The 25,096-nt window shown below is 32.2% G+C and overlaps 2 protein-coding genes across 6 annotated transcripts; one reads left to right on the forward strand and one right to left on the reverse strand.

Moving 5' to 3' along the window:
* Window positions 1-2,994: 2,994 nt before the first annotated feature.
* On the forward strand, window positions 2,995-11,357 carry NIG (NSP (nuclear shuttle protein)-interacting GTPase). Of its 3 annotated transcripts, none has more exons than XM_011045136.1 (14): window positions 2,995-3,199; window positions 3,500-3,622; window positions 5,605-5,666; window positions 5,857-5,944; window positions 6,028-6,089; window positions 6,162-6,258; window positions 6,468-6,944; window positions 8,324-8,953; window positions 9,055-9,219; window positions 9,336-9,443; window positions 9,542-9,616; window positions 9,872-10,043; window positions 10,124-10,169; window positions 10,736-11,357. In XM_011045136.1, the coding sequence occupies exons 2-14, from the start codon at window positions 3,524-3,526 to the stop codon at window positions 10,872-10,874; spliced, it is 2,220 nt and encodes a 739-aa protein (XP_011043438.1). In that variant the 5' UTR covers window positions 2,995-3,199; window positions 3,500-3,523; the 3' UTR covers window positions 10,875-11,357. The 3 variants fall into 3 exon arrangements, with proteins under 3 accessions (XP_011043438.1, XP_011043437.1, XP_011043439.1); XM_011045135.1 differs by having other exon boundaries at window positions 3,522-3,622; XM_011045137.1 differs by having other exon boundaries at window positions 2,995-3,124.
* Window positions 11,358-14,290: 2,933 nt separating this feature from the next.
* On the reverse strand, window positions 14,291-20,737 carry LOC105138903 (Serinc-domain containing serine and sphingolipid biosynthesis protein). 3 transcript variants are annotated; one of them, XM_011045138.1, is made up of 14 exons: window positions 20,464-20,737; window positions 19,212-19,339; window positions 18,819-19,124; window positions 18,592-18,665; window positions 18,239-18,398; window positions 18,096-18,120; window positions 17,879-17,968; window positions 16,799-16,970; window positions 16,644-16,717; window positions 16,122-16,191; window positions 15,515-15,586; window positions 15,303-15,436; window positions 14,901-14,974; window positions 14,291-14,710 (listed from the first exon to the last, which is right to left on the reverse strand). In XM_011045138.1, exons 3-14 carry the CDS (start codon window positions 19,009-19,011, stop codon window positions 14,652-14,654), a joined length of 1,197 nt encoding a protein of 398 aa, XP_011043440.1. In that variant the 5' UTR covers window positions 19,012-19,124; window positions 19,212-19,339; window positions 20,464-20,737; the 3' UTR covers window positions 14,291-14,651. The 3 variants fall into 3 exon arrangements, with proteins under 3 accessions (XP_011043440.1, XP_011043441.1, XP_011043442.1); XM_011045139.1 differs by having other exon boundaries at window positions 19,212-19,352; XM_011045140.1 differs by lacking the exon at window positions 20,464-20,737 and adding an exon at window positions 19,440-19,884.
* Between the last annotated feature and the right edge of the window lie 4,359 nt (window positions 20,738-25,096).

Here is a 25,096-nt window from a genome sequence, read left to right on the forward strand (position 1 = left end):
ATATATATATATATTGACAATTTTTTTTGACATCAATACATTAAAAAATAAAATAATAAAAAATAATTTTATTTTAAATAAAAAATATTAAATTTTCATAAAAGTTGGTTTAGAATACAATTTCAAACATCACTTTGACCCTTAGTTATCATAACCGACTCGGGAGTTTACCGACTAAGGAGCTGACTATCAGGTTAATCGGGTTGACCTAGGTCATCCCGAAAAAATTTAAAAAAATATTTGAAGTTTTAATATTTTATATTAAAAAATTAAGTAATAATTTATATGAATATAAGCTATACATGTTATAAATAATGAAGTTTAAAAAATTATTTTAAAAGATTTTTTTTATTTTATATTAAAAAATTAAGTAATAATTTATATGAATATAAGCTATACATGTTATAAATAATGAAGTTTAAAAAATTATTTTAAAAGATTTTTTTTATTTTATATTAAAAAATATAATTTTTTTGTGAATATTATTTATACTAAAAGATTTTAAATCTTATATTAAAAAAATAATTTTTTTATGAATATAAAATATATATATTAAAGATTTCAAATTTTACATTAAAAAAATAAAATATTTTTTTAATATTTATATAATGCACTTTAAAAAAATTAATTAAAAAATATTTTTTTTTTAAAAAAAATCTTAATCCAGTTTTATCAAGTCACCTTCATCACAAGTAAATAATCAACTAGGTTAATAACTAATGTTTTCATTCCATTTTATTTTCAACCCGATCAATCCATTTATCAAAATTATCTAAATTCCAGATCAACCTCCCGGTTTGGATTTAATAACCAATGCTTTCGTCCATTAGAAAGGTCTTCTCCTGCTGCAAGCCGGGGTTACGAGTGACGTCATTTTGCCGAATGCAATCAGCAATCAGCAATCAGCAATCGTTAACGACTTACAGCTATTAACCAGTCGCCATGTATGACCCGAGGCTGAGACCGTTTGAACCAGCAAGACAGCGAATCTTAAACGCCGTCAAGAAGGCAAGGGAGTCTTCGCATCCATCTCTTGTGTCCACTTGTAATTCGCTGCAATGTAAAACAGCAAGCTACATTATGGTCCTTTTCTACTCACCAATGTTACACTTCTCCTCTCGTAATTTAAAATTTCCCAATATTTTCCTATTTGTTTTTCTCTTTTGATAATTAAGTTATTTTAATACATTTATTTATATATGATAATTAACAAGACATCAACCATGTTTTATATGAAAAAACACCTAAAAAACCTTAATAATTCTATTTCCAACTTTAAATTAGTCGAAGATCAGTCAAAAAACACTTTTAAAAAGCATCAAAAAGCAAAAGTAGAAGATCTTTCAAACACAACTATTTAGTTGTACAACACGGTCTGATGTTTTAGAAGGTGTTTAAGAGTGATAGCGATTGTTTTTCAAAATATTTTTTACTTAGAAATGCATCAAAATATATATTTTTATATATTTTTTTAAAAAATTGTTGACATCAATATATTAAAAAATAAAATAATAAAAAAATAATTTTATTTTAAATAAAAAATATTAAATTTTCATAAAAGTTGGTTTAGAATACAATTTCAAACATCACTTTGACCCTTAGTTATCATAACAGACTCGGGAGTTTACTGACCAAGGAGCTGACTACCAAGTTAATCGGGTTGACCCGGGTCATCCCGAAAAATTTTTAAAAAATATTTGAAGTTTTAATATCTTATATTAAAAAAATTAAGTAATAATCCATATAAATATAAGTTATATATATTATAAATAATTAAGTTTAAAAAATTATTTTAAAATATTTTTTTATTTAATATTAAAAAGATATTATGTTAGTATGTTATTATTATAAGTTGAAATATTTAAACTAAAAATATTTTTTATTTTATATTAAAAAATATTTTTTTATGTGAATATTATATATATTAAAAGGTTTCAAATCTTATATTAAAAAAATAATTTTTTTATAAATATAAAATATATATATTAAAAGATTTCAGATCTTATATTAAAAAAATAAAATATTTTTTTAATATTTATATAATGTACTTTAAAAAAATTAACTAAAAATTATATATATATATATATATATATATATATATATATATATTAAAAAATTTCAACCTAGTTTTATCAAGTTATCTAAATTACAATTCAATAATCAACTAGATTAATAACTAATATTTTTATTTTATTTTTTTTAACCCGGATCAATTCAGTTATCAAAATTATCTAAATTCCAGATCAACCTCCCGGTTGGGATTTAATAACTAATGCTTTCATCCATTAGAAAGGTCTTCTACTGCTGCAAGCCGGGGTTACGAGTGACGTCATTTTGCCAAAAGCAATCAGCAATCAGCAATCGTTAACGACTTACAGCTATTAATCCATCGCCATGTATGACCCGAGGCTGAGACCGTTTGAACCAGCAAGACAGCGAATCTTAAACGCCGTCAAGAAGGCAAGGGAGTCTTCGCATCCATCTCTTGTGTCCACTTGTAATTCGCTGCAATGTAAAACAGCAAGCTACATTATGGTCCTTTTCTACTCACCAATGTTACACTTCTCCTCTCGTAATTTAAAATTTCCCAATATTTTCCTATTTGTTTTTCTCTTTTGATAATTAAGTTATTTTAATACATTTATTTATATATGATAATTAACAAGACATATACCAGGGACTCATAAAAAGTTTTAATTTTGCTCTATGCTATTAAATAACCAATGTCAAGCTAATTTTTTTCTTAGTGTTTTAATCTTAATATTAAATCCTATAAATGCTATCAAGAATAACTTCAATAATTAAAAATAAATCCAAATGATAAAAGTAGATTATTTGATGTCAGGTTATCATTGGGTTCTTAGGAAACAATTAGAGAATCTCGAAATATAAGAGTAGAATTGAAATATAGGGGAATCTACAGGGACCAAAATAAAACTATCCATTTACACTTATTTACACTTTCTTACACAACCCTCCTTTTTCTCTCTCTCGCTAGTCTGCAGTATTTCTAATTTTATTTGGGAAAAAGGCAGACTTTCTTAGCTGTCCAAAGCACGAACCTATAGTTATTTCCCTGAAAAGGATCTGCTTCTTTTCTCTCTCTGTTATTCATCCAATTAAGGTCAGTGGAAGCTTGCTTTGGATCTCTAATTATAATCAACTTTCTGCAACTACACTTACATCAACCCAATTCCAGGTCCGTTACTCTTTCTTTTTTTTTTTCGAATTGTGAACTGTTGCTGCGGCAATTCATTTTTGTGTTGGTAGCTTTCTTTCCTTCAGATCCGTCGTTTTTAGATGCCTTACTGTGTCGTTTCATGGACGTTTTCTTTGCTTGCTTAGTAACTGAAATTAAAAAAAATATTTTGATTTATTATTAGTCTTCTCTGCTTCGCATCAATGTAAACTTGAAAATAAATTGTTTTGATTGGATTTAATGTTGATATTCCGTACAAGATTTCAGTGTTTAGTTAATGAAGATTGTGATTAATTGAAGGTTTCTTGAAATCTGGTGTTAGAAATGGCGAATCGACTAAAAGAGGATGAAAAAAATGAACGCATAATTCGTGGACTTCTCAAACATACAGAGAATCGCAGATGTATCAACTGTAACAGTCTGGTACTCTTTCTTACTGTTACTTGCCTTTCTTTTCTTTTCTTTTTTTGAAATTATTAGCATTACTTTTGCCTAGTGTTGTTCTTTGAGAAATGGAATGGTGCGGCTGAGTTGGTCTTAGCGAGTTTAATTTTGGCATTTTTTTTTAACATTGTTTGTTGAAATAATCTGAAAGTAAGGCTGAAGGTTATGCTCTGGTAAAGCTCTGTGTGGGAAACTTGTAAGGCATAAGAAGAAGAAGAAACAAATGCTTGCAATGCTGGTTCTGAATAAGTAAAATGAGTTAACGGAATTGGTAGCAAGTGGTTGTGATGGTGGGCTTGAGAAATATTGTATGCTCCTTAATATAAGCTCTTTTCAGATCCATATTTACCAAAGAATGCTTATGGGAACCCAACTGTTAGTGAGTTTGGCTTCGATAAATTTTATTGCTCCCCTTTATTATATAAAAGGAGAAAAAAATGAAGATTTGGTAATTTCTTCATTAATATTGGTTTGATTTGTAGGTATGGAAAGAAAAAATGAAGTGAACTTTCTCCATGATTATTGCTTACCTCTAACAACCTTTTGAATTTGAGATGATGTTAGTTTGGAAATGATAGATTATAATATGAAATGATTTTTTCGCATGTAATTGAATGTGTAGATATTTGGGCAAAGTGCAAAGGACCTTGCAATTTGGCCGTTTTGAGTTTGAGTGATAAGTGATACTGTTTTTGAATCTAATTTTTTTCTTCTTTCAATTGATTTGTATCTTCTCTGTTAGCAGTGCCCTTCATTCCATTGAAAACAAGAGAGGTATTTAATTTTTCTTCGGCAAGTGAAAAAAAAAATCACTAATGGTGTCACTAACGTTACTAGAACAAAAGGAAAGATAAAGTATCAGTTTGTGTTGTTTATACTTTTCCTTTACTTTACTATTTTTTTTTTCAACTTTTGGAAATGTTGCCAAATCTAGTATTAGGATTTAGGAATATCTACTTTTGCTGGCAGATCTAAAGACATGTTAATTGAATAAAACACAGCTCACTTAAGTGTTGGAAAAATCTGTCAATTCAATGTAAAATGTCCAAACAGAACGTTTTTGCTTGGTTTCCTAGATATTTTAGATACGTTCATGTGTGGTTTTCCATTACAATTATAAAGAATTCCAGTAGATGATCCAAGTGATGTTAGTTTGGTTTTTACCTGAATTGACTTGTATGGTGGATGTGGGCATTGGTGCTCTGTCCCAAATGATCCATAATTTATGTTGCAATTTGAAAATTACATGAACTCTGGACTAGAGATCAATCATTACCATGAAAACATTTATGGTGCTTTAGGAAACTGATTTCTACTTCATAACAAAAAATTTCCTATAGCAATGCCCTGACTTAAAGAAAAAAGAAAAAAACTATGGTGATACGAAAAGTAAGACAATCTGTAATCTGAAAAATGCCAGAAACAGACTCAACTATGTGACTTTCAACCATACTCATTCTTTTGTCACGCATATGTATGATCCTCATTCATGCATGAAGGTTGAGATTGGATGGTCACACTAATTGTGACTTTTCAATGCATTTCTTGTTTTTATTATTGATTGGTCGTACAATTTGTGACTTTGCAGTGCATTGCTTGTTTTTATTCTTTATTGTCAAACTTGAGCATTGCTTAATATGTTATGATTTAATATGTTATTGCACCACAATTTTGCTGTTATTATATTTCATGGATTTGCAATCAAGAAAGAAATTGTTTAATTCATCTCATGTTAGATGCTTGCTCATGAGAACAAGATTGTAGCTCTGTAGCAAATATAGGAAAGTGAATTGTTTTATTCTTCCTATCTGTGACAACATTGATATAAAAATTTTCTTATGGTGTTTGGAATAATGGTGTTATAAGATTTGTAGTGTATATCCGTTACAATTCTTCCTTTTGGGGAAAACTGCCATTTTTTCCCTTACAAAAGTGCTGATATATATTTTCCTATTGAGCAGGGACCTCAGTATGTTTGCACAAACTTCTGGACATTTGTTTGCACCACCTGTAGTGGAATACAGTGAGTATGAATATGCTTTGCTATACATTGCTATCCAATTTCTTTGCAGCTGCTTGCTTTCTGTTGGTTGTTCATGTGTATTTCTTAGTATTTGTTGGGATGCATCATGTTGCGGGTAGTTTTGGGGAGAGGGCTCCGTGAGAGTGAGAGAGATCAAGTTGCTTGTACTAACTTGCTGTTCCATATGTAGCCGGGAGTTTACACATCGAGTAAAATCAGTATCAATGGCCAAATTCACCTCACAAGAAGTTGCTGCCCTTCAAGAAGGAGGAAATAAGGTAAAATACCCCCCCTCAATAATCTTAGAGTTACACTTTGCTTGTCAATCTTGATTGTTTTCTGTCTCATTTTATTTTCTCAGCGTGCAAGGGATATTTATTTTAAAGAATGGGATTCACAACGCCAGTCTCCCCCTGACAGCAGGTTATACTTGCTTATTTTCGTGTTTCACATCTTAAAAATTATTGCAGTTCTGATTTGCTCTTTTGCTGCCAGTAATGTTGAGAGACTTCGAGACTTTATAAAACATGTCTATGTGGATAGAAGATATACTGGTGAGAGGAACTATGGCAAGCCTCCAAGTATGAAGATGGTAAGATGCCCTCTCTTTGTCCCTAGCTGTGATTTTTCTTGATACTATCACTTGCATCGACAAGTATTCCAATCTTTATAGAAGGGAGCTTACATCGACAAGTGGGTGTGTGTGTGTGTTGTGTATGTGCATGTCCTTTATGGCAATAAATATGTTGTGGCTTTTGTTGGATCTCCTATTAAAACCTCTTCTCCTTGGATATCATGAAGGATAACAAAGAAGACTTCTCCGAGCATAGGAAAACTGATGCATATCAAGGAGGGTCTAGAAGTCCACCATATGAAGATACACATGAACATCGGTACAATGAAAGGTCTAGTCCTGGTGGAAGAAGTGATGATAAATATTCAAGATATAGTTATGATGAAAGAAGAAGTCCTGGATATGATCAAGAAAGTCGACAGTATAATGATTACAAAAGAAGTCCTTCTCGTCCAGAAGTTGTCAATGATTGGCGTCGAGAGGATAGATTTGGAAATGGCAGGAAAGTGGAAGACCGAAGGATATCTGATGGAGATCCGAAACTTGAAGGCAGGTCACCTGAGCGGCCAAAAGAGGACACTTCCAGCCCCCCTATGGTACGTCCTGTCAGAGAGATTTTGGGAGATAATGTAGTACCTCTTCGTATAAGTGAACCTCCTAAATCCAATGTTTCAAGGCCTGCTGATGTCCCTGCTCCTACACAGGTAAAGCTTTGTTCCATAAAGCTGTGTTTACAAATTTCCTTTCTTGTTTCTGCTTCTTTTCTTCTAACTCGCCCTGCAATCTATCATTGCTTAGACGTCCATGATCCTTAGAATTATTACATCTATATTTTTGCCAGACAAATCTTGTGCATTTAGTGCTTTTCCCTCTTCCAGGTCTTATGTTTCATTCCAGGAAGTCTATTTTGCATGTTGAGTTTTGGTCATGATAAAATTTAAACAAGATCCTGTGAACCTATTTTCCATTAGTTGGAGTTTGTTTGTCAGCTTCAGTTGCAGGGTTCAATTCTAGAAACCCAATTTAATATAATTGTATGCTGGTTGGGCTACAGTTAGTCATAATGTTGAAAGAAGGAAACCTAGTCTATGAAGATCTTTTTGCTTTTCTTTATTTTTTCCCTGTTTTCAGGTTGCTAGATGATGCCTGTCTGTGTGTGCATGAGAGAGTATTGATTTGAGAAAACATTCTAATATACTGCGCTAAAACCTTATAAACTTGAAAGTCATAGAAAAGAGTTGATCACAATTCCTGTAATATCTACAAACAAAGATTGAGTTCATTGTATTTAATGTTGTTAAAATCCTTACAATGTATCTTTTCTTTAAACTTTGTATGTAAGGAAGGTATCTTTTCCTTCAGTGAATGGAAATGTACATGGGAGCTATGAAGAAAGTTGAAGGCTAGTAATGGTTTTGGAAAATCCATGCATGTCAAAAGTTGATATTTTAGAGCGTTCCATTTTCCTGTTCTGAAAATTTTCTCAGGATTTATTTATAATGTTTGAATGTTCATAGAAATCACAACCTTTAAATGACACCTGGCAGAAAATAGAATGCAATTATTTAGGTGCCATCCAACTGATAATTTATGTTCCAATTTCAATTAATTTGAGTTGCAAGCAATTTGAATGTGATCGTGTGCAATCTACCTCGATAGAAAATTGTTTCAAAGAAAAAGACCAGAAAACAGCCGCAATGAGTCTGATTGTACTGATTACTGTTTCGCTTTGTGGTTGGATTGACTTATCATTCTCAGTGAAAAAATGGTCGGTTGCTTTTCTTCCATTATTCGCTTTTCCTTGTCACTTTTAGCTATTTTAAAGTAGTTTAGTCTTAGAAATCATCTGCATGCTCTCTCTCTCAAATTCAGATGAAAGACATAATCTTTAAACAGATATTTCGCATCCTCTGTATTCACCTGCTTAGCTCTGATCTTTGCTTTCATTATCTGTTGCATTCTGGATGTCTTTGGTTATTTTAGTTTATTTTATTTTTTAAATTCTTCTGGGTGGAAACAACAGAAACTGTTACGGGGAAAAGAATAAGAAACAGTGTTTGAGCATTGTTACTTTTAATTGCAGCGAACTGCATCTTCCAGTAGCTTGGGATCTGCTACTGGGAATCCAACGGAAGTGAAATTGGAGAATACTGGAAGCTTAATTGATTTTGATGCAGATCCTGAACCTCCTGCTGCCGCTTCAATTTCTCAAGCAATTGCGCATTCTCCAAGTGCTACCAATGACAACAATTGGGCTTCTTTTGATTTTGCCCCTGAGAATAAAGCATCTCAGGTTCCAAAAGCAAATCCTCTGGAATCTGTTCTCTCACAACTCTCAGTTCCAGTACCTGGACCTGGTCATATATTGGGATCACACAGTGGTGCTGGTGCTCCTGCAACAGCAGCTGTGGGCAATCCAACAAATGCTTCCCTTTTTGCATCTGCAGGGAACACATCGATGTTGCCCTTCAATTCTGTTGCTCCTGCAGCCACACCAGTTAATAACTTGTCAATATTACATGCTAGTGGTGTTTCAGCAACTGCCCCAAGATTGGCACCTGCTATGCCTGTTAATGGTGGTCATTCATTTGCCAGTGTTACAGAAGCAGGGCAGTGGCCTAGTGTGCAGCATCAGCAACCTTCTCTATTCCCTGTTTCTACTGGTCATTCTACTACTCAACAATTTACCCCACCATTAGCTTCAGGGAATCAGGTAAGCCTGCTAGTGTGGGTTTTGTGAATTTTGTGCTGTATGTTGTCAGATATTATTGTATGTTTATTTAATTGTCCTCACCTGCTGGATTTTTTTGGCAGACCTGGAATGTGCCTCCTGCCTCAAATGTGCAAGTGTCTTTGGCGACACCGTATGCAGTAGCTCCTCAAATTGTCTCAAATCCTGCATCAGGAGTCATGTCTGCTGGTCTATCACAACCATCAGCTGTGGCAGTTAAACCAGCTGCAAGAAGAGAACTGCCTGCGGTAATTGCATTTTTCTGTTCAATCTTGTTTCATTATTTTATGAGGTTTCATTGGATATGCTAATAGTTTTTATGGTTGCATATTGCTTATTCAATGAATGTTGAATTTGTGCACAGGATCTTTTTGCTGCTACATATTCACCTTATCCTGCAGCAATTCCAGGGTGGCCATCTGGTCCAGCTCGTGGTATGGGTTTTGCTGTGCAATATAATAGTGTTCCAGCGGTATGCTTATTAACCCAGTCAATCATTTCCATGTTTTACAGTTTTTTGTGCATAATTCCTGGACAAATTAATCATAGTTTTGTTTTTGTTAACTACAGTCTATGCCAACTTTTCTCCAGCAACCTAAGTCAGCAAACCCTTTTGATCTCAGTGAACCAGTTCAAGCCCAACATGTATGTGATTTAACTTCATTTCATTTTAAAATTCAATATGTGCATATCCTTTGGTCTTATTTGTTTGAATTACTCTGCTGTAAAAATGATGCTATAATGTGGAAAATAATGTTTTCACTAAATGCGTGTATGAAATTGTGCTTCTTTTGGCCTCAATTTTACCAATAACAGAGTAGGGGATGAAATTGCCAGTTGAAAATGATTGGATATCAATCTGTTTTTCCACTTCCATGATATGTGGTCCCTGTGATGTAGTTTCCTTCAATGACGCCCTTGCATGCTGCTCTACCGAATATGCCACCTTCAGGCTTACAACATACTTCCAGTCTTGGTACTCCCTCACCAGCATGGATGCTGCCCCAGTCATCTCCTTATCCACCAGCATTGCCTTCCCAGGCACCACCTTATTCGTCATCTGTACCTCCAAGTATATAATTCAATTCCTGTTCTTTCTCTCTCCCCTCTGCTTGGTTCTTTATTTCGTGCTGAGTTATTTGAAAATCTCAGGGGTATATGTAGCTCAACAAGCACCGAGTAGTATGCCATTTGCAGGGTAAGTTATTTTTCTTGTTGTATTTTATGTCTGAATATTTTCTCTCGAATGTAATCCCTACTTTTCAAATTTTATACAGTCCTTCAGAATTTATTTTTTTTTGTCACCGGCTGTGTTTATGGTATGCCTTTTGGTTTTGAATTTTTCTGTTTAACTCGGTTACTAGTTTTATTACACAGCCGTGTGTGATTTTACTACACCATGGGGCTCTCTCATACAATCATGTAGTGATCACAAGAGGGTCTTGCATCATTGTGTGAGGAAGAGAATATATTTCTAGAGAACTGTAGTTTCACTGAAGCCACGCAAGTAAATGTTCATTTACCAACAAGGGTTAGTGACTTTCTCGTTGAATGGTTAGTTGGACCAGATCAATTACACTGTTGGGAGAGCTTTAAATTAGTATTCATTCCTAAATATTAAATATTCCACCTCTACAAGGCTTGGTTTCTTGTCTGAAGTTTAGAATTATCCGTGGCAAGTATTGGCAGCTTTGATCACCATTTTAAACCTTCCACTTATCGAGGTTTCAATTCTCCTCTTTTTTTTTTTGGGGGTACGTACAGGCATCAAGTAGTAGGTGGCTTTGGCGGTGATGGTGCTGCTTTTGGTGCCGTGAATATGGATCAACAGGTGGCTGGTAGATTCTCTGCCCCTCCAACCCCACAGCCTTTCTCTTCTGTTGGAGGAAATCCTTTTGGATGAAAGTAGAAGGTTTGTTCCTGCGACCCAAGTTCAGGGAAGCATCTACTTGATGCCCCATGCCATGCCGGTGGGTGGAGCTTAGTTCTGGTTTGATATAATGTACTTTCTATTGATCCAGCCAAATTAAAGAGTGCCCATTGTTCATCTGATCAATTGTCAGAGAAGCATAGTTTAGAGAGAGGGAGAGGGAGAGGGAGAGGGAGAGGGAGTAACTACAATTAAAAGTGTTTACACCAGCATGGGGATCTAAGTTTAACTTTCATGCTGCTGTAGTGTTTATAGATATTTTGCATTGTTCATTGGGTTGTCCGAGTGTTGTCTGCCGTTTCTTCAGGTTGTATCATTTTTTCAGTGTATGGTTTTGTAATCTCTTCCTCATTCCGGTAAGCTTTTTTTGAGTCTGCTGAAGTTTATGAAATGATCATTACAGTACAGTTTGTGTGCACATATATTTTTGGAATATTGAGATGTTTTTCTGCAAGATACCGTTGGGTTTTAGCCTTCTGCCCCACCCGTCCTTGGACCCTATTATAGAGTATGTTTTCATGTTTAATTTTGTGTTTTAAAAGTCTTTAAAAAAAAATTATTTTTTTATTTTTAAATTGTTTTAATGTATTGATATAAAAATAAATTTTAAAAAATAAAAAATATTAAGGATAATTTCTCCACAAAGTTGCAGAACACTTTTTGGTCACTTAGCTGCTCGTCTTCTTGATTTGAATTAAATATAAAAAAATTAATTTAAAATTTAAAATTTTTAAAAAACATAAAATATTTGAATATTTTTTTGTTGTAAAAATAAACACACTAGTGTATGCTTGTATATATAAGCATATATATTTGACTTAAAAAGCTATTAAATTTGATATATCCCTAGGGGGTTTTTTTTTAAAAATTTTAAGATTTTGGTACAATCATATTAAAATTATATTAAAAAAAATTATCTATATTTAATTAAATGCATATTAAAAAATAAGCAGTCTAAACAAAATACCAAACACGTGTAAGTGCTTTCCAGAGGTAAGACAACCTGGTCTCGTGTCATGGGTGAGCGAAAAACGTTTTGTTGTAGCTGCTTCTTATCAAAAGCTAGTTTAGCAGCAGTTCAACATTCACTGTAATAGTTTAAAAACTTCTATTGATCCTTACTGGGCCCCATCGTTCCCTGATTTTGTTCAATGTGTATAGGTTGTTTTTCAAATAAATCCAATATTAATAAAGTAATCAAATTATTATTCAGATTCGTGTCTACATTTCAAAACTTACGTTTTATATGTATCCGATGCTGATGGAACTTCATGTAACCAAGTTCGAGTATTTTCATTTGAATTGATTTTATAAAGTTTTTGTTGGGTTCTGAATATTGCAATATAAATAATAAAAAAATAATTAAGAGTTTCAAATAACACTTTAAATAGATGTAGATATAGAGTTATTTAGAAATTATTACTTGAAGATTTATTTTAAATAATTTTTTAAAGGTTAAGTTGTTATAAATCATAAACTGTTTAATTTTTTATTTTTTAATGATAATTCATATAAATTTCATAAATTTCTATTTAGAAGGGAGGAATTATTATGTCTAGAGTGCTAGATCTAATTTTGTGTTTAACTAACTTTTGTGCCTAACAAACAATTTAAAAAAAACTAAAAGACATGACTTATTATTTGGGGAGAAATCTGAAAAATCCTATATATTAGTAAAATTGATATTTTTTTTAAATAATATCCATATATTAATTTAGAAAAATTTTAAAAATTAACTCAATCAAGTCATTGCTTAACTTTTTTAGATCTAGAAATATAATCTCTATATTAATTATATTCTAGTCTTTAATTTGTAAAATATATTTTAATGAATTTATACTTAATTAAATCATTTCAATTTAATTTTTAACCAATAATTTTTAATGTGTATGATCCATTAGATTTCTAATAAATTATTTTAAATTTAAATTATAATTATAATTAAATAATTAAATTTATTATTAATTCTACAATTAATTAATTTATATTTAAAAAAACCTTACACTTGGTCTCATGTTTCATCTCTTTCAATATCAAACTTTTTTTTATATATGAATGAAAAAATCAAGTGTCATCATGAATCAAGACTCATCTACATTTTGACGGGTAAGCTTGAACTCCTAAAGGTTAATCAAGGACATATAAACATGGTACATGATTAACTTAAGAACTTTTAAGAATGTTTAGAAAGATTTAGCTTCATGTGTTTGGAATAGAGCCATTAACGTTGAGTCAAAGCGACCTTAACCTCTTTTATATATTTCCAAGAGTGTAGTTATGTGTTTTTTTGGACATATGACATCAAACCCATCCTTCGTAAGTTACTAGGTTGTTTATAGATTGTTTATATTTTTACTTGTAATTATATTTAAAAATACTTTAAAAGTATATTTGATTTAAAAAAAAATATTAAATGGATATTTTTTAATATTTGTTGATAGTTTTGATGTGTTAATATTAAAAATAAAATTAAAAAAACACATTATATAATAATAATAATTTTTAAATAAAAAATATTTTAAAAAATGCTTTATATGATATTAGCAAACAAATACACTTAATTATTATATCTAGGTGTCCTTTTATACTTACATAATTTAATTCTTGCGACTAGGTGTCATTTTCAAGATCTATTAATATTTTATTTATTTTAGATCAATTTTACAGTTAAGGTGTTAATATTAAAAATAAAATTAAAAAAAACATTATATAATAATAATAATTTTTAAAAAATATTTTAAAAAATGCTTTATATGATATTAGCAAACAAATACACTTAATTATTATATCTAGGTGTCCTTTTATACTTGCATAATTTAATTCTTGCGACTAGGTGTCATTTTCAATATCTATTAATATTTTATTTATTTTAGATCAATTTTACAGTTAAGGGGCTTGAGAGTTTCTCTCTCTAATTCCACTCTCTCTCCACGTCACTTCTTTTGTTTTGGTGCTTGATGACTTCCTAGGTTGTCATGCTCACCAGCAATCCATTTTGAACAGTATTACCCAACCCCTTTAATTGTACCCTAACTTCTCACCTGCCACAAGCTCTCATCTATCTCTATATCATCTACTCTTCCTTCCAAGCTTCTCTCAACTACTTTACTTTAACTACCCGACACCACGACCTGACCTCCAAGGACCCCTGCATCTAGGGCTAGTGTTCTTGAACAAACTAGCATTAATATTTTAGATGGCATGATTCTAAACAATCTTCTGTACAAAGACATTTTACAGGCTATCCTTTTCGTCTTTAAGTTCGGATTACAGAAGTCTTTTATCTGTCAAGATTTTGTTAGAAAAGCAGAGTTGTTTGAGATTTGTTATAACTGGGAACAAGCATAGCCTGCGACTGGACTGTTTCTTCTCTTTCCTTCGATTAATGAATCATTATCATTACGAGATTCTGGATTACTTCACAAGCACAAGAAGGAAACTACAATCCTGTTCTTGTAAGATACGCTCTTCAGTAGCATATTCACAAATCACAAATATCATTTTCCCAAGAGTTAAACAGAGAATTATATGAATCTCCCTCTCCCTTTTCTGCAATGTCAGATTACAACAATAAAAAGAACAAGAAGAAAAGGAATAAATCAGGTCCGTCAGTAGATGTGCTGTGCGTTGCTCTAGCATGGTATCGTGATCAGTATACCACAATGTCTTCTATCTCCAATCGTTTGATTACCATATAGATAACAGATGAAAGGAGCAATTGAGAAATGATTTGGAGAGCCTTGGTGTGTCTTAAACAGGTTCTGCTGTTCGTCTGATCTTCAGTAGTATTGGAGCCACCAGCATCCATACTGCAAAATGATCTTATATGAGCTATTCTTCTTCATTCCAATATAAATAACGTCTTTTTTTGTCGTGATCAAGATGGCTTGAGGCAAAGAGTTTTATGGTCTCTTGGTTTTATAGTCCAAGAATACATCTTTTAATGAAGAGCAATGATGCATGGAGAAATGTTTTTATTTTTATAATTTAACTACTTACAGTAAACACAAACTGCGAGCCATTCGTTCACTATTCTCACCCAAGCACTGGTCCAACCCACGTCAATGGTCCACCTGTACAAGATCAAGGTGAGAGACATTAATTTCATCCCGCCTATGAATTTGCCAATTCTCAATAAACAGGACGAAATGTTTTTGTTCGTCTTTAATTTTCCCCAGAGCAGTTTTTTTTTTCCTGATTGTAACAAGACCTCAAAAAACACTGAAATTGTATTCAAGATTGATTGAAATGATCGAAGAAAAATTGACAATGGGTGCTTATACTTAGTGGTTTCTCCTTGGTTCAGAGAAATTTGATGTGAAAATCACCCAGCCACATTAGGATGGATGAGAAGACAAGATGCACAAAAGGCGGATAAGTTTTTGAGATAAGGCAACATACTTCGGAATGATGTGATGAGTATTCCAGCCAATCAATAGCATTGCAAAGTACATTGCTCCTGTGGCAAAAACAAAGTGGAAAAAGCCATAACCGTATGGAACATCATCCTCATCCTTCGTGTCCCCCTTCCTGAACTGCAGCCGTTGTCAGCCAATAGTTGTGGAACGATGTGGTGATAGAAAATAAAAATTTCATTGGATTTTGGGACTAACCTGAAAGCATTGAGAATCAATGCCTGTAGAAAATGTGGCTATAACAATAGCAAGCAGTGCAACAATAAAGCTCTGTGGACATACGAGATCTATTGTCATTAAGATAGAAAAATGCCAAGAAATCATGACAACAAAAAAACTTTTAAAACTAACAGTGCTTTCAAGTTTCAAAAATATTAGTTTGCTCAACTGTTCAGCCGTTCTAATTTTTTGGGGGCAATTTTCCTCCATTTTATAGGCTCATGCAGGAGATAGCATTCCTGGAAAAGGGATTCATTTTCTTAGTTTCTTTTTTCAAATCAAGAAAGTAAATAGCATTTCCTTCATCAATCCTTTCCATCAGGTTGACACTACAATTCCCCCTAACAAAGTAAGAGATATTCCAAGTCCACTACCTAAGGCCAATGGTTATCCATGGAAGTCAAATGTACTTTTTAGGGGCAATATGAAAGCTCCGTTCCCGTAGCGTTTTCTTTTCTTTTTGGAAATATGATCATAATTGATGTTTTGAATTTCCTTAGGCATATAAAAAGCAAATTCTATCATTAGCCGAGTCAAAATTGCTAAGTTTAGAACTTATGAAATACTTTAAGGATCTTGAGATTACTATAATGGTTAGCCAGTCTGTTCTTCTTGAAGCTTCTGCCTTCCTGTTGCAACTTTCTCCTGCTGGTTCACTGCAAACACAAAAATGCAATAAAATCAAATTGAATGAAGAATATAGTATTGACTAATCTACTGTTTTAACTCGACGATTATAATAGAAGAAAAAAAAATAACGAAAGAAACAGTTCATTTCAAGCTTCGCTTCAGCAATGGAAAGCATTATGGGAAAAAAATTGCTTCTGGTGAAGTTCACGTCAGGTTGTTAAGGCAGGGGTATACAAGTGTTATTGCCATCTGTCATTCCAATGCTTTTTGGAAGTTACGAACTGCAGGTCATGTAAAGTCAGTAATTTACAAAAGCCCTTCGACCTTGATGATCGCTTTTAATTAGTGACTAGTGCAGTTTCCCATTGTACAACCATGTTGCGTTAAATGATTGAGAATTTAAAAGAACATTTATCTGTAGCATAAATTTGCAGACAGTAGATGTAGAGGAATGAATAAATAAGATAGGGAAGCGTACCTCCTGATGGCACACCAGCAGAGGAATACAACGTAAAGCCCCATGAGCCCTGGAGTCAAAAAGCCAGCATTCACCTGTTTCCAGCCGAAATTAGTAACTTTAAACTGTATGTCAGGGCATCAATCAATTGAAAGCAAGCACATGTAGGACTTTACTTTGGGATGGAGAGAAACGCTGGTCATGAGCTGGAGCAGTACCAGAGTCCAGGTGATGAAGAAAATGTTAAGTAAACAAGACGGCTCTGGTGTATACCAAATGTACATTAGAATGACCCCAAGTATGCATACTACATATGAAGTAGTTGCAACTAGCATCACATTGATGTGGCTGCAGTCCGAATCACATAAAATTAGAGCTGATACAGGTGAAATAACTATCAAGTAGTAGGTAACTCGCATTTCTTGATAAATTACTGATAAGAAAAACTCAATTGTCAAATTCATGGGATAATTTGCCAGGAATTGTCTGGCATCAAATTGCCTAACTGAATCTATGCAGGACATATATTGGATTCAAGCTGACCAGATCAACAAGCATCACCAAGAAGGTTGTAGAGATAAAGATGTGATAAATAAATCCTTCTAAAGTCCAGACTAATCAATAGCCTATTATATGGAATACATAGATACTTTTGTGATGAACTTGGTTTGGACATACAGGGATTAAGGTCTGATTCTGTTGGTCAGTGAAGTTGGTTTAGGTATTCTTAGGAATAAGTTGCAATTCAGTACAGATTTTACTGTCTTAGAAGCATAAGCACTAAAAATTGGTCAATTTTAAATTTTCTAGTATTCTTTGGTGGAATTATTTTAATTCTATTTTTGAATTATGAACTCCGCAACCTTTCTAAAGGCCAGAAAGAATGCAATCATTTACTTGGTCTTTTCATCAGTTTCCTTGCTGACAGGGTCAATGGCTTTGACCGCCTAAATGCTCAGACTATGAAAGCAAGCTCACCTACCTTGAGCATCCGTAGATCTTTGCTGAGAATTTTCAAAATGCTTTTATGAATCGGATAATGTCTCTATTTTATTTCATTTCAATTTTTTAATTGATTGGCACTATCTAATCTATGGCAGGAAGACACGAGACAAAAGGGTGCACGCGATGATGTTCACAGGCTATTTGCAAACTTAATATGTTTTGTGCAAAATGCAATGATCATCAACAAAATGTTCCAATTAGGAAAAGCACAGAAAGAGTTTAAACTGGCATTAGCTTTACAGAAGTCTTACCATCTTACTGCATTCTTTTCAGATTGGCAACAATCATTCAGCCATCGAATAAAACTGATTACACTTATTAGCTGAATTAGGAGAAAGACCCTGAAACGATAAAGTGAAAAGTAAACCAAAATCTTAGAGAGATTTCTGCAACCAAAACACAGAGGAACCATCTACAGCTTCCAGAAAAACTAACAGTAATATGATATAGAACAGGAAAGAGAATTACCCAGCACCAAAATGTGCAATCTCTCCTGCGAAATTAAGAGGGAAGGAAGAAAATCACATCAACGTACGATTATATATATTATCAAAACATTGAAATACTGGATTAGAATTGATAAAGGGAACATAATGCGGAATGGCACAAACCATAAATTTGGAAAAAGGCAGAGGGCACCAAAAATGTGATTATTGTCAAGGAAATCCACAAGACAATCTTAGCGGTCCACCATCCAGAATGCCATGCATCTCTGCGGTCATGCAACTTTGAGGTACCAACAGTAGAAAGAAACATTATTATGTAAAATATCTGCAATATGATTAAGGTATAGCTTTGAAAATTAATTTAGTTCCAAGATTCCTCTATTTCACGGAAGGAATCCCTTATATTGGCTTGTAATAAAAGTACGAAAGCACCATAAAGCTCCTCTGTATGATTGTTCTGGTGTTAGAGAAAGCAACTATAGAAGACAGTTTGAATCAATGTTACAATTGAAGGATACAAAGCATCCCAAGCTCACACGCAGAACTCCTTCAGCACCCGAACAGTCAGATTTTCCCGCACACACTTTCAGTTCTGCAGCCACATTTTAACACCAGAGAGATAAAGCGACCAAAAGAAAATATTTGGAGGTAGGTGTTTTAACTCTGCAAATCCTTGGGAAAAATTAACATAAGCATACAGCTAACAAGTGAGTAGCTGAACAGCTAAAACAATGAGCAATCTTACTTTCCATTGTCACTGAGGCACCACGGCCATAGTCCCTTGCAGCCCAAGCTAGCAGATTGGAAAACAGAAAGATCAAGCCATAAACATATCTGGCCATCCAGGGATTGGAACCATTCCGGAATTGGCCAAAGCATGATGGATCTTTGAGTACCACGGCAAGCCTCTCATTTGTGATGCCTGCACCACTCTCCATTTCACCTTCAAACTAGCAGTATTCTTCATCACATATAGCATCAACGTACCATAGTACCTCACTGGATTTCAATGCATTCCTCGTTTTGCAATGCAATCAGGTGCTCTAATATGCTGCCATTGAAGGTGGAATCAGTGCGCACAATTACAATGCAATGCAAAATAGAGACTCGGTGATAGCAGAAAGAGCCGAGCTGAAACCTTGTTGTCTTGCTGGGTTCTCTAACAAAAAGCCTAGATCTGTTGGTGCACTTCCTTTCTGAAGCCACCAGTGAGAAATGCCTCGAAAGTCAATTAGTGCTGCGCAGGCAACCGTTTATGACCAGTGCCTGCAAAATCAGTCTAAATCACATGGAGAGACTATGAATACAGCCAGTACTATTGAATAAAAGGAGACTTCGTGATAATAGTCAAAAAGAGGATTCTTACAAAAATCCCAAAAAACAAACAATTCGTTTTCTTTTCCTTTCTTGGTTCTTTCAACAGCTGAAAGATGAACTCCACTCTACACACGAGAAAGACAAAGTTCAAAACTCAAAAAAGTTCCCTCACTATAGACCTTGTCTCGGTTGAGTTCCCAGAGAAAATTAAAATCCATGAATTGAGTTTTTCCCTAAATCCATTAACGGAGACGGATGAACTGATTGATCTTATAATGAAAACAGGGACGCGGCCATATTCCGTAAACGTTTTTACAGTGACATGATCGATAGCGAATGTTCACTTCTCCTAAATCCAAAGCTATTTGTATGATTGAATTGACATCACAACACACCACATGCTTTTTTTCTTTCTCGACAGTAAAAAAAAAGGAATCCAATTTCAATTTGTGCTAAATACTTGGGAGACGTGCGAGCATTGATGAGTAAAGGAATCTTTCCTTCACCTCCAAGTCTACAAGTCTTACAGCATAATACGAACACTTTTGTACCCCTCCATGTCAAAAACGCACGCAAGTCCCAAGCAAGCGGCGGGGGTAATCTTGGTAATTGCACTTGTCACTCGTTGCTTAATTTTCTTTTTTCTGTAGTAAGCAGCGATATAAAGAATGACTCTCTGCTGATGCCTCTAGACCAGAGTCCATGTACGCAAAGATGATTCTCCTCTAATTTCCATTCATTAACTAAAAAAACCAAAAAAATAAAAATGGCTTCACCCCTTCTGTTTGCTTCCCGAGAAAGTGGAGGAAAGTTCAAGGAAAAGAAACGAAAGCCTTCCTTTCTCGTCAAATTATTTAATTCTATTTTACCAAATTGCAAATTAACACAGAAACTGCACAATCACCAAGAATATCATCTTTTACTTTCACCACTACGTAAACAAGGCTCCCCTCCAATCTACATGCATTATTAGTTTTACAGTTTCAATCTTTAGAAAAACTCAAAAACAACAAAAAGAAAGCAGGATCTTGATATATATTCTCAGTATAAAGAAGAAACATTGAATGTTGTACCAGTAGTTGCGAGAGATCTAGCCCGAGGAGCAATTGATATTTGTTGAACAAGTTATGATCTCTCCTGGACACTGCACAGCATAGAGTTTCTGGTTTGTTCCCTTTTTTCTGCTTTTGCGCTACAATTCTTGTCCGTTATAAGCAGGTTTTTTGGTGTAAGAGTGAAAGAAAGAAAGAGAGCGGATTGCAGTTTGCTTTTTCTGGGCCTTTCCTTTGCTTTCTTCCCTTTTCCCTCCGTAAGCTTCACTCATCGTATCCTACAAGAATAAGCAAACGATTATAACCGAGAAATTAAAGTTAAAACAAAGTAGACTATTATCTTATCTCTGTTTTCATTTAGTTTCTTGAAGAAAATTTTTATTTTCTTAAATAAAATAATTAATTTAAATTACATCCTTAAAATAAAATCATGATAGATTATTAATAAACAATTAAAGTGATTTTAATTACTCGCATCAGAGCACACATCACAATACAAAACATACAACATCAGCCAAGCATATTTTAAGTACATTTTCATAGTTTTGGTAATTAATTAGTTGTAATTATCCAGAGCAAATAACTAAAATTGTTTTTTCGTTTTAAATAATTCTTGGGAAAGTATGCACGTATCTCCTTAATCACGTTCCTCTGGCTGTATACTTTTACTGCTTGTTTGTAGTAATCATAATTATTAATTACTGCTATTATTACCATGTAGGCAAATAATTAGTTATCTCACATGAGAAATTAGTTTTTGTTGCTTAGAACTCAAGCTAATATTCAAGTTACTTGATGCTTCAACTTTAAGTTATAGATTTGTGTTCCGCCGTTCGCCGTTTTCTGGCCATTTTTTTTTTTTTATGTAAGAAAAGAATGCCAAGGGGAAGAAATTCAAGACTTGGGTTATTGATTTAATTAATAATTTAAATAATATGATTTAAAAAATATAACAATAAAAAATAAGCTGGCAAAAATAAATAAAAAAAAAATAAAAAGAACATGACTTGAGCCTAGTTAAATTATCAAACAACTCGGATATTGAAGGGCTGAATAAAAATAAATAGTTAAATTGAGTTAACTTATAAACTTTGCAATTATTAAAATAAAATTGAGATAATCTCATAAAAAAATATAAAAAAAAAAGCTTGAAGGTCAATTTTTGATAAAACAAATAAAAATATAATAACTCCATAAAAAAAAAGTTGAAGTTCAACCTTAAGCATATAAAATGTTGAAGAAAAAAATTTAAAAACATTATTAAAAAAATGACAAAAATATTGATACAAGCCCACTTGGGTCAAAATATAAAATATTTGATCTAATAATGATACCAAAGTGACCGTGTAGAAAAGCAAATTGATTAAAATTATAAAATTTAATTATCAAATAAATCAATATTAAAAGACAAAAATAAAATAAAAATAATGATAAAATTGAAAAAATAACCAGCTAAAATAAGAAAAAAAACCAAGAAAATCAAACACACCTTTAAGCCTGAGCAAAAATCTCAAACTTACAACCTATTAAATCTTAGACTTAGACTAAATTAAGAAGCTCAATTGCTAATAAAAAATAATATTGATTAGCCAAATTAAATCAAACAAAGAATAATTAAGAAAAAGATTGAAAAACACCAAGTCCTTTTTAAAATAACTGAGAAATCCTAGAGAAGACAAATAATAAAAATAATTTAAAATAAAAATCTCAAATAAAACAAATAATAATTAAAAGAATGAAAATAAAATTTAAAAGATAAAAAAAAGAGAGGTTGAAATAGAAAAATAATTATAATCTTATAAACTGTTTGGAAAACCATTTCAAATATTAAAGGGTAGAATCGAGAAAATAATTAAATAATTAGTGAAAAAACCAAAAAAAAATGATAAAAAAAGACTCAAAATAATTATGTTATTTTCAACACCAACAAATTTTTTTATAGAAAGCAAGTTAAAAAAAATGAAACCCAAACTATAAAAAAAAAATATATATATTGAATGATAAGACATAAAAAAATTTAGCTTATACAAAGGAAAAAAAATCAATCAAACCCTAGTAAATATTTTAAACCTTGTTATATTTTAAAAACTCATAGCATGTAAAACTTTGAATTTAATTCCAATCAAGAAATTTAATATAAATTAATTTAAAATTATCAATTTAAAAAATTTGACAATCAAAAAAATAAAAATTAAATTTGATAGGAAAAAAATCAAAGAAGAGTGAAATTCTAAAACAAAATTAATTTAAAAAAAAATTTCAAAAAAAAAAAAAAAAAAACAAAAGAAAGAAAGTAAGAAAAAAGAAATTGCTAGCACTACCATACTGTTAAGAATCTTGAAATACAAATCATCTTATTCTGTATGGGCGTCGTGATAATTTTAATAATAGCTTTTAATATACCACCTACTTGTTAGAGCATATAAAAATTAATAAAAAATATTTAATATTTATTAAAATAAAACAATACCCTCCACTGCCATGGTATTAAAACTTTTTTTAAAAAAAAAAAAAAACTAAGAAAAAAACTGAAATGATACAGATATTTTGGAGAGATAGAAAGGGGGAGGCAGAGAGGTTTTGAAGAGACACAAAGGAGATTTTATTTAAAGATTCACGCGCCTCTGATGCGCAGTTTCAGAATGGAAGTCGTGAAAGTTGGGGGCAAGATTTTGAAAAGTCACGTGGCTCTTTCACTATATTAAAATAAATAAAAATTACAATGACACAATTTATATTACCCATCTTAAATGAGGTCTAGGTCAATCAAGCACAATTTATACCTCCAAATAAATAAATAGAATCACAATCTCACAGATTGAGTCTCAAGTCAATCCTATATTTATTTCTCAATATTCATTCTTAAATGCATAAAATTGTGAGAGATATTGTAATAGTTTTTTTTTTTTTTCAATATCAACCCAAAAAATCTAATAAAAATGGGTATTTTTCATGTATTTTATTATATATATATATATATAGTTTTAAGGCTTGGCTTAGTGGCCAGTTCAAGGCTCGAGTTTTGAATTTTGACCGGGTCACTAGGCCGACCATATCAAATTTTATTTTTTAAAATTAAAAGATGTCATTTTAATAAAAAATAAATAAAAAATAAAAAATCAATAAGTTTATAATTGGTTCTTGACCGGATCTTGCTGGGTTAATTGGATAGCCGGGTCAACCAAGTCACTAGGTCACATCAAATTTTTTTTTTTTTTTTAATTTAGTCTGGTTTGAGCTTTGGATTTCAAATTAACCCACTATGTTATGTTTCAGATCAATCTGCTCAGCTGGGTTTCAAAATTCTATATATAGGTATATAATTTATGTATAAATACGATAATAATAAATGATAATAACGCTAATAGTAGTGGAATAAATAAATAAGTGAAGCCTCTTGAAAATGGAATAGTTACCTTGAGAAGTTGGGAAGGAATAATAATTGAATATCATTAGTGGACTTCATCGGATCAGACGCACTGATGGAGTAGGAGCACGGGAATGGGATTTGCCATTATGAATTAGGGTTTAACATGCGCTCGCAATGATAAGGAATATTGTTAATGGCTGCTGATCCAGCAAGGCAATGGGATGTTAGGTCAAAACACTTAAAGCTACCTACAACCTCTTGAGATGCACACCACTTCACATTCCATGCATCTAGAAATTAAATAAATCTTTACTCTTAGTTATGTTATGGTTTTAAAAACTAAATAGTTACTGGTTTAAATTTTATTATTTTTATTTATTTAATAAAAATTAAATATAAAATAATTTGAGTATATATAAATTTCACAAAAAATTTTATTTGAAAAGATATATTAATAATAATATAAATTATATTTTAAAATCTTATCTAATAATTAAAATTTTTAAATTGAATTAATTGTTTAACAAATATAACTCCCTTTAATGATTTGATTATACTTTTAGAAAGTCTCATATTTAAATTATTATTATTATTATAAAAGCATGTTAGTTTCTAAATCTCAATTTCAAGTGTGAAAAGTGTTAAAATAATTTTTTTTCCCCCTAAAAACAGGATTTGACCGCAGCCTCTCATCCGAAATGGATTTAAAATATTAATTTTTTTAAAAAAAAAAAACACCATGACAAGAGGAGAATATTAAAACAATTTCAATCTTTGAAATGGTGATCAAAATTCACTTTCGGTGTATTAACAATCAACTGTTAACAATTGACTGTCTAACCAGATTGCTAGGTCACATATATAGTAATGAAATATATTATGATGATGATTTCCTGCCAATAGCTTGTACTGATTCTAGACCACCACTTTCACTTTAGCAAAGTTGCCTTCATTATCAACTTTACCACCTAAAATGTTAGACGTGATTTCTCAGGAGTCACATACGACCAGATCCCATGGCCCCTAAAAGTGAGAGAGAGAGAGAGAGAAGAGAGAGAGAGAGAGAGATGATGATCATCATCACAACGATCCAGGGGGAAAAGAAAAGAAAAGAAAAGAAAAAGAAAAAGAAAAAGAAAAAACTCCATGAGCTTTCTGAGAAATCCAGAACGGAATTGCTTTATATTTATATATATGTCGATGTGTGTGTCATGATCTTGTAAACAATTATTAGTTGGTTTTTAAGATATTTGTCGTTTGAATATATATTAAATTATTATTTTT

Source organism: Populus euphratica, unplaced genomic scaffold (assembly GCF_000495115.2).
Source record: "Populus euphratica unplaced genomic scaffold, PopEup_1.0 scaffold135.1, whole genome shotgun sequence".
Taxonomy (NCBI): Eukaryota; Viridiplantae; Streptophyta; class Magnoliopsida; order Malpighiales; family Salicaceae; genus Populus; species Populus euphratica.

Bases quoted from the DNA above. Each gene is read 5' to 3' on its own strand.
- NIG (XM_011045136.1), top strand. From the start codon at position 3,524: ATGGCGAATCGACTAAAAGAGGATGAAAAAAATGAACGCATAATTCGT. The intron at 6,259-6,467 runs GTAAGATGCCCT...GATATCATGAAG, and splicing joins AGCCTCCAAGTATGAAGATG to GATAACAAAGAAGACTTCTC. The intron at 9,220-9,335 runs GTAATTGCATTT...ATTTGTGCACAG, and splicing joins CAAGAAGAGAACTGCCTGCG to GATCTTTTTGCTGCTACATA.
- LOC105138903 (XM_011045138.1), bottom strand. From the start codon at position 19,011: ATGGAGAGTGGTGCAGGCATCACAAATGAGAGGCTTGCCGTGGTACTC. The intron at 17,969-18,095 runs GTAATTCTCTTT...TTATCGTTTCAG, and splicing joins ATTGCACATTTTGGTGCTGG to GGTCTTTCTCCTAATTCAGC. The intron at 16,971-17,878 runs GTAAGACTTCTG...TTCGGACTGCAG, and splicing joins GAAAAGAATGCAGTAAGATG to CCACATCAATGTGATGCTAG.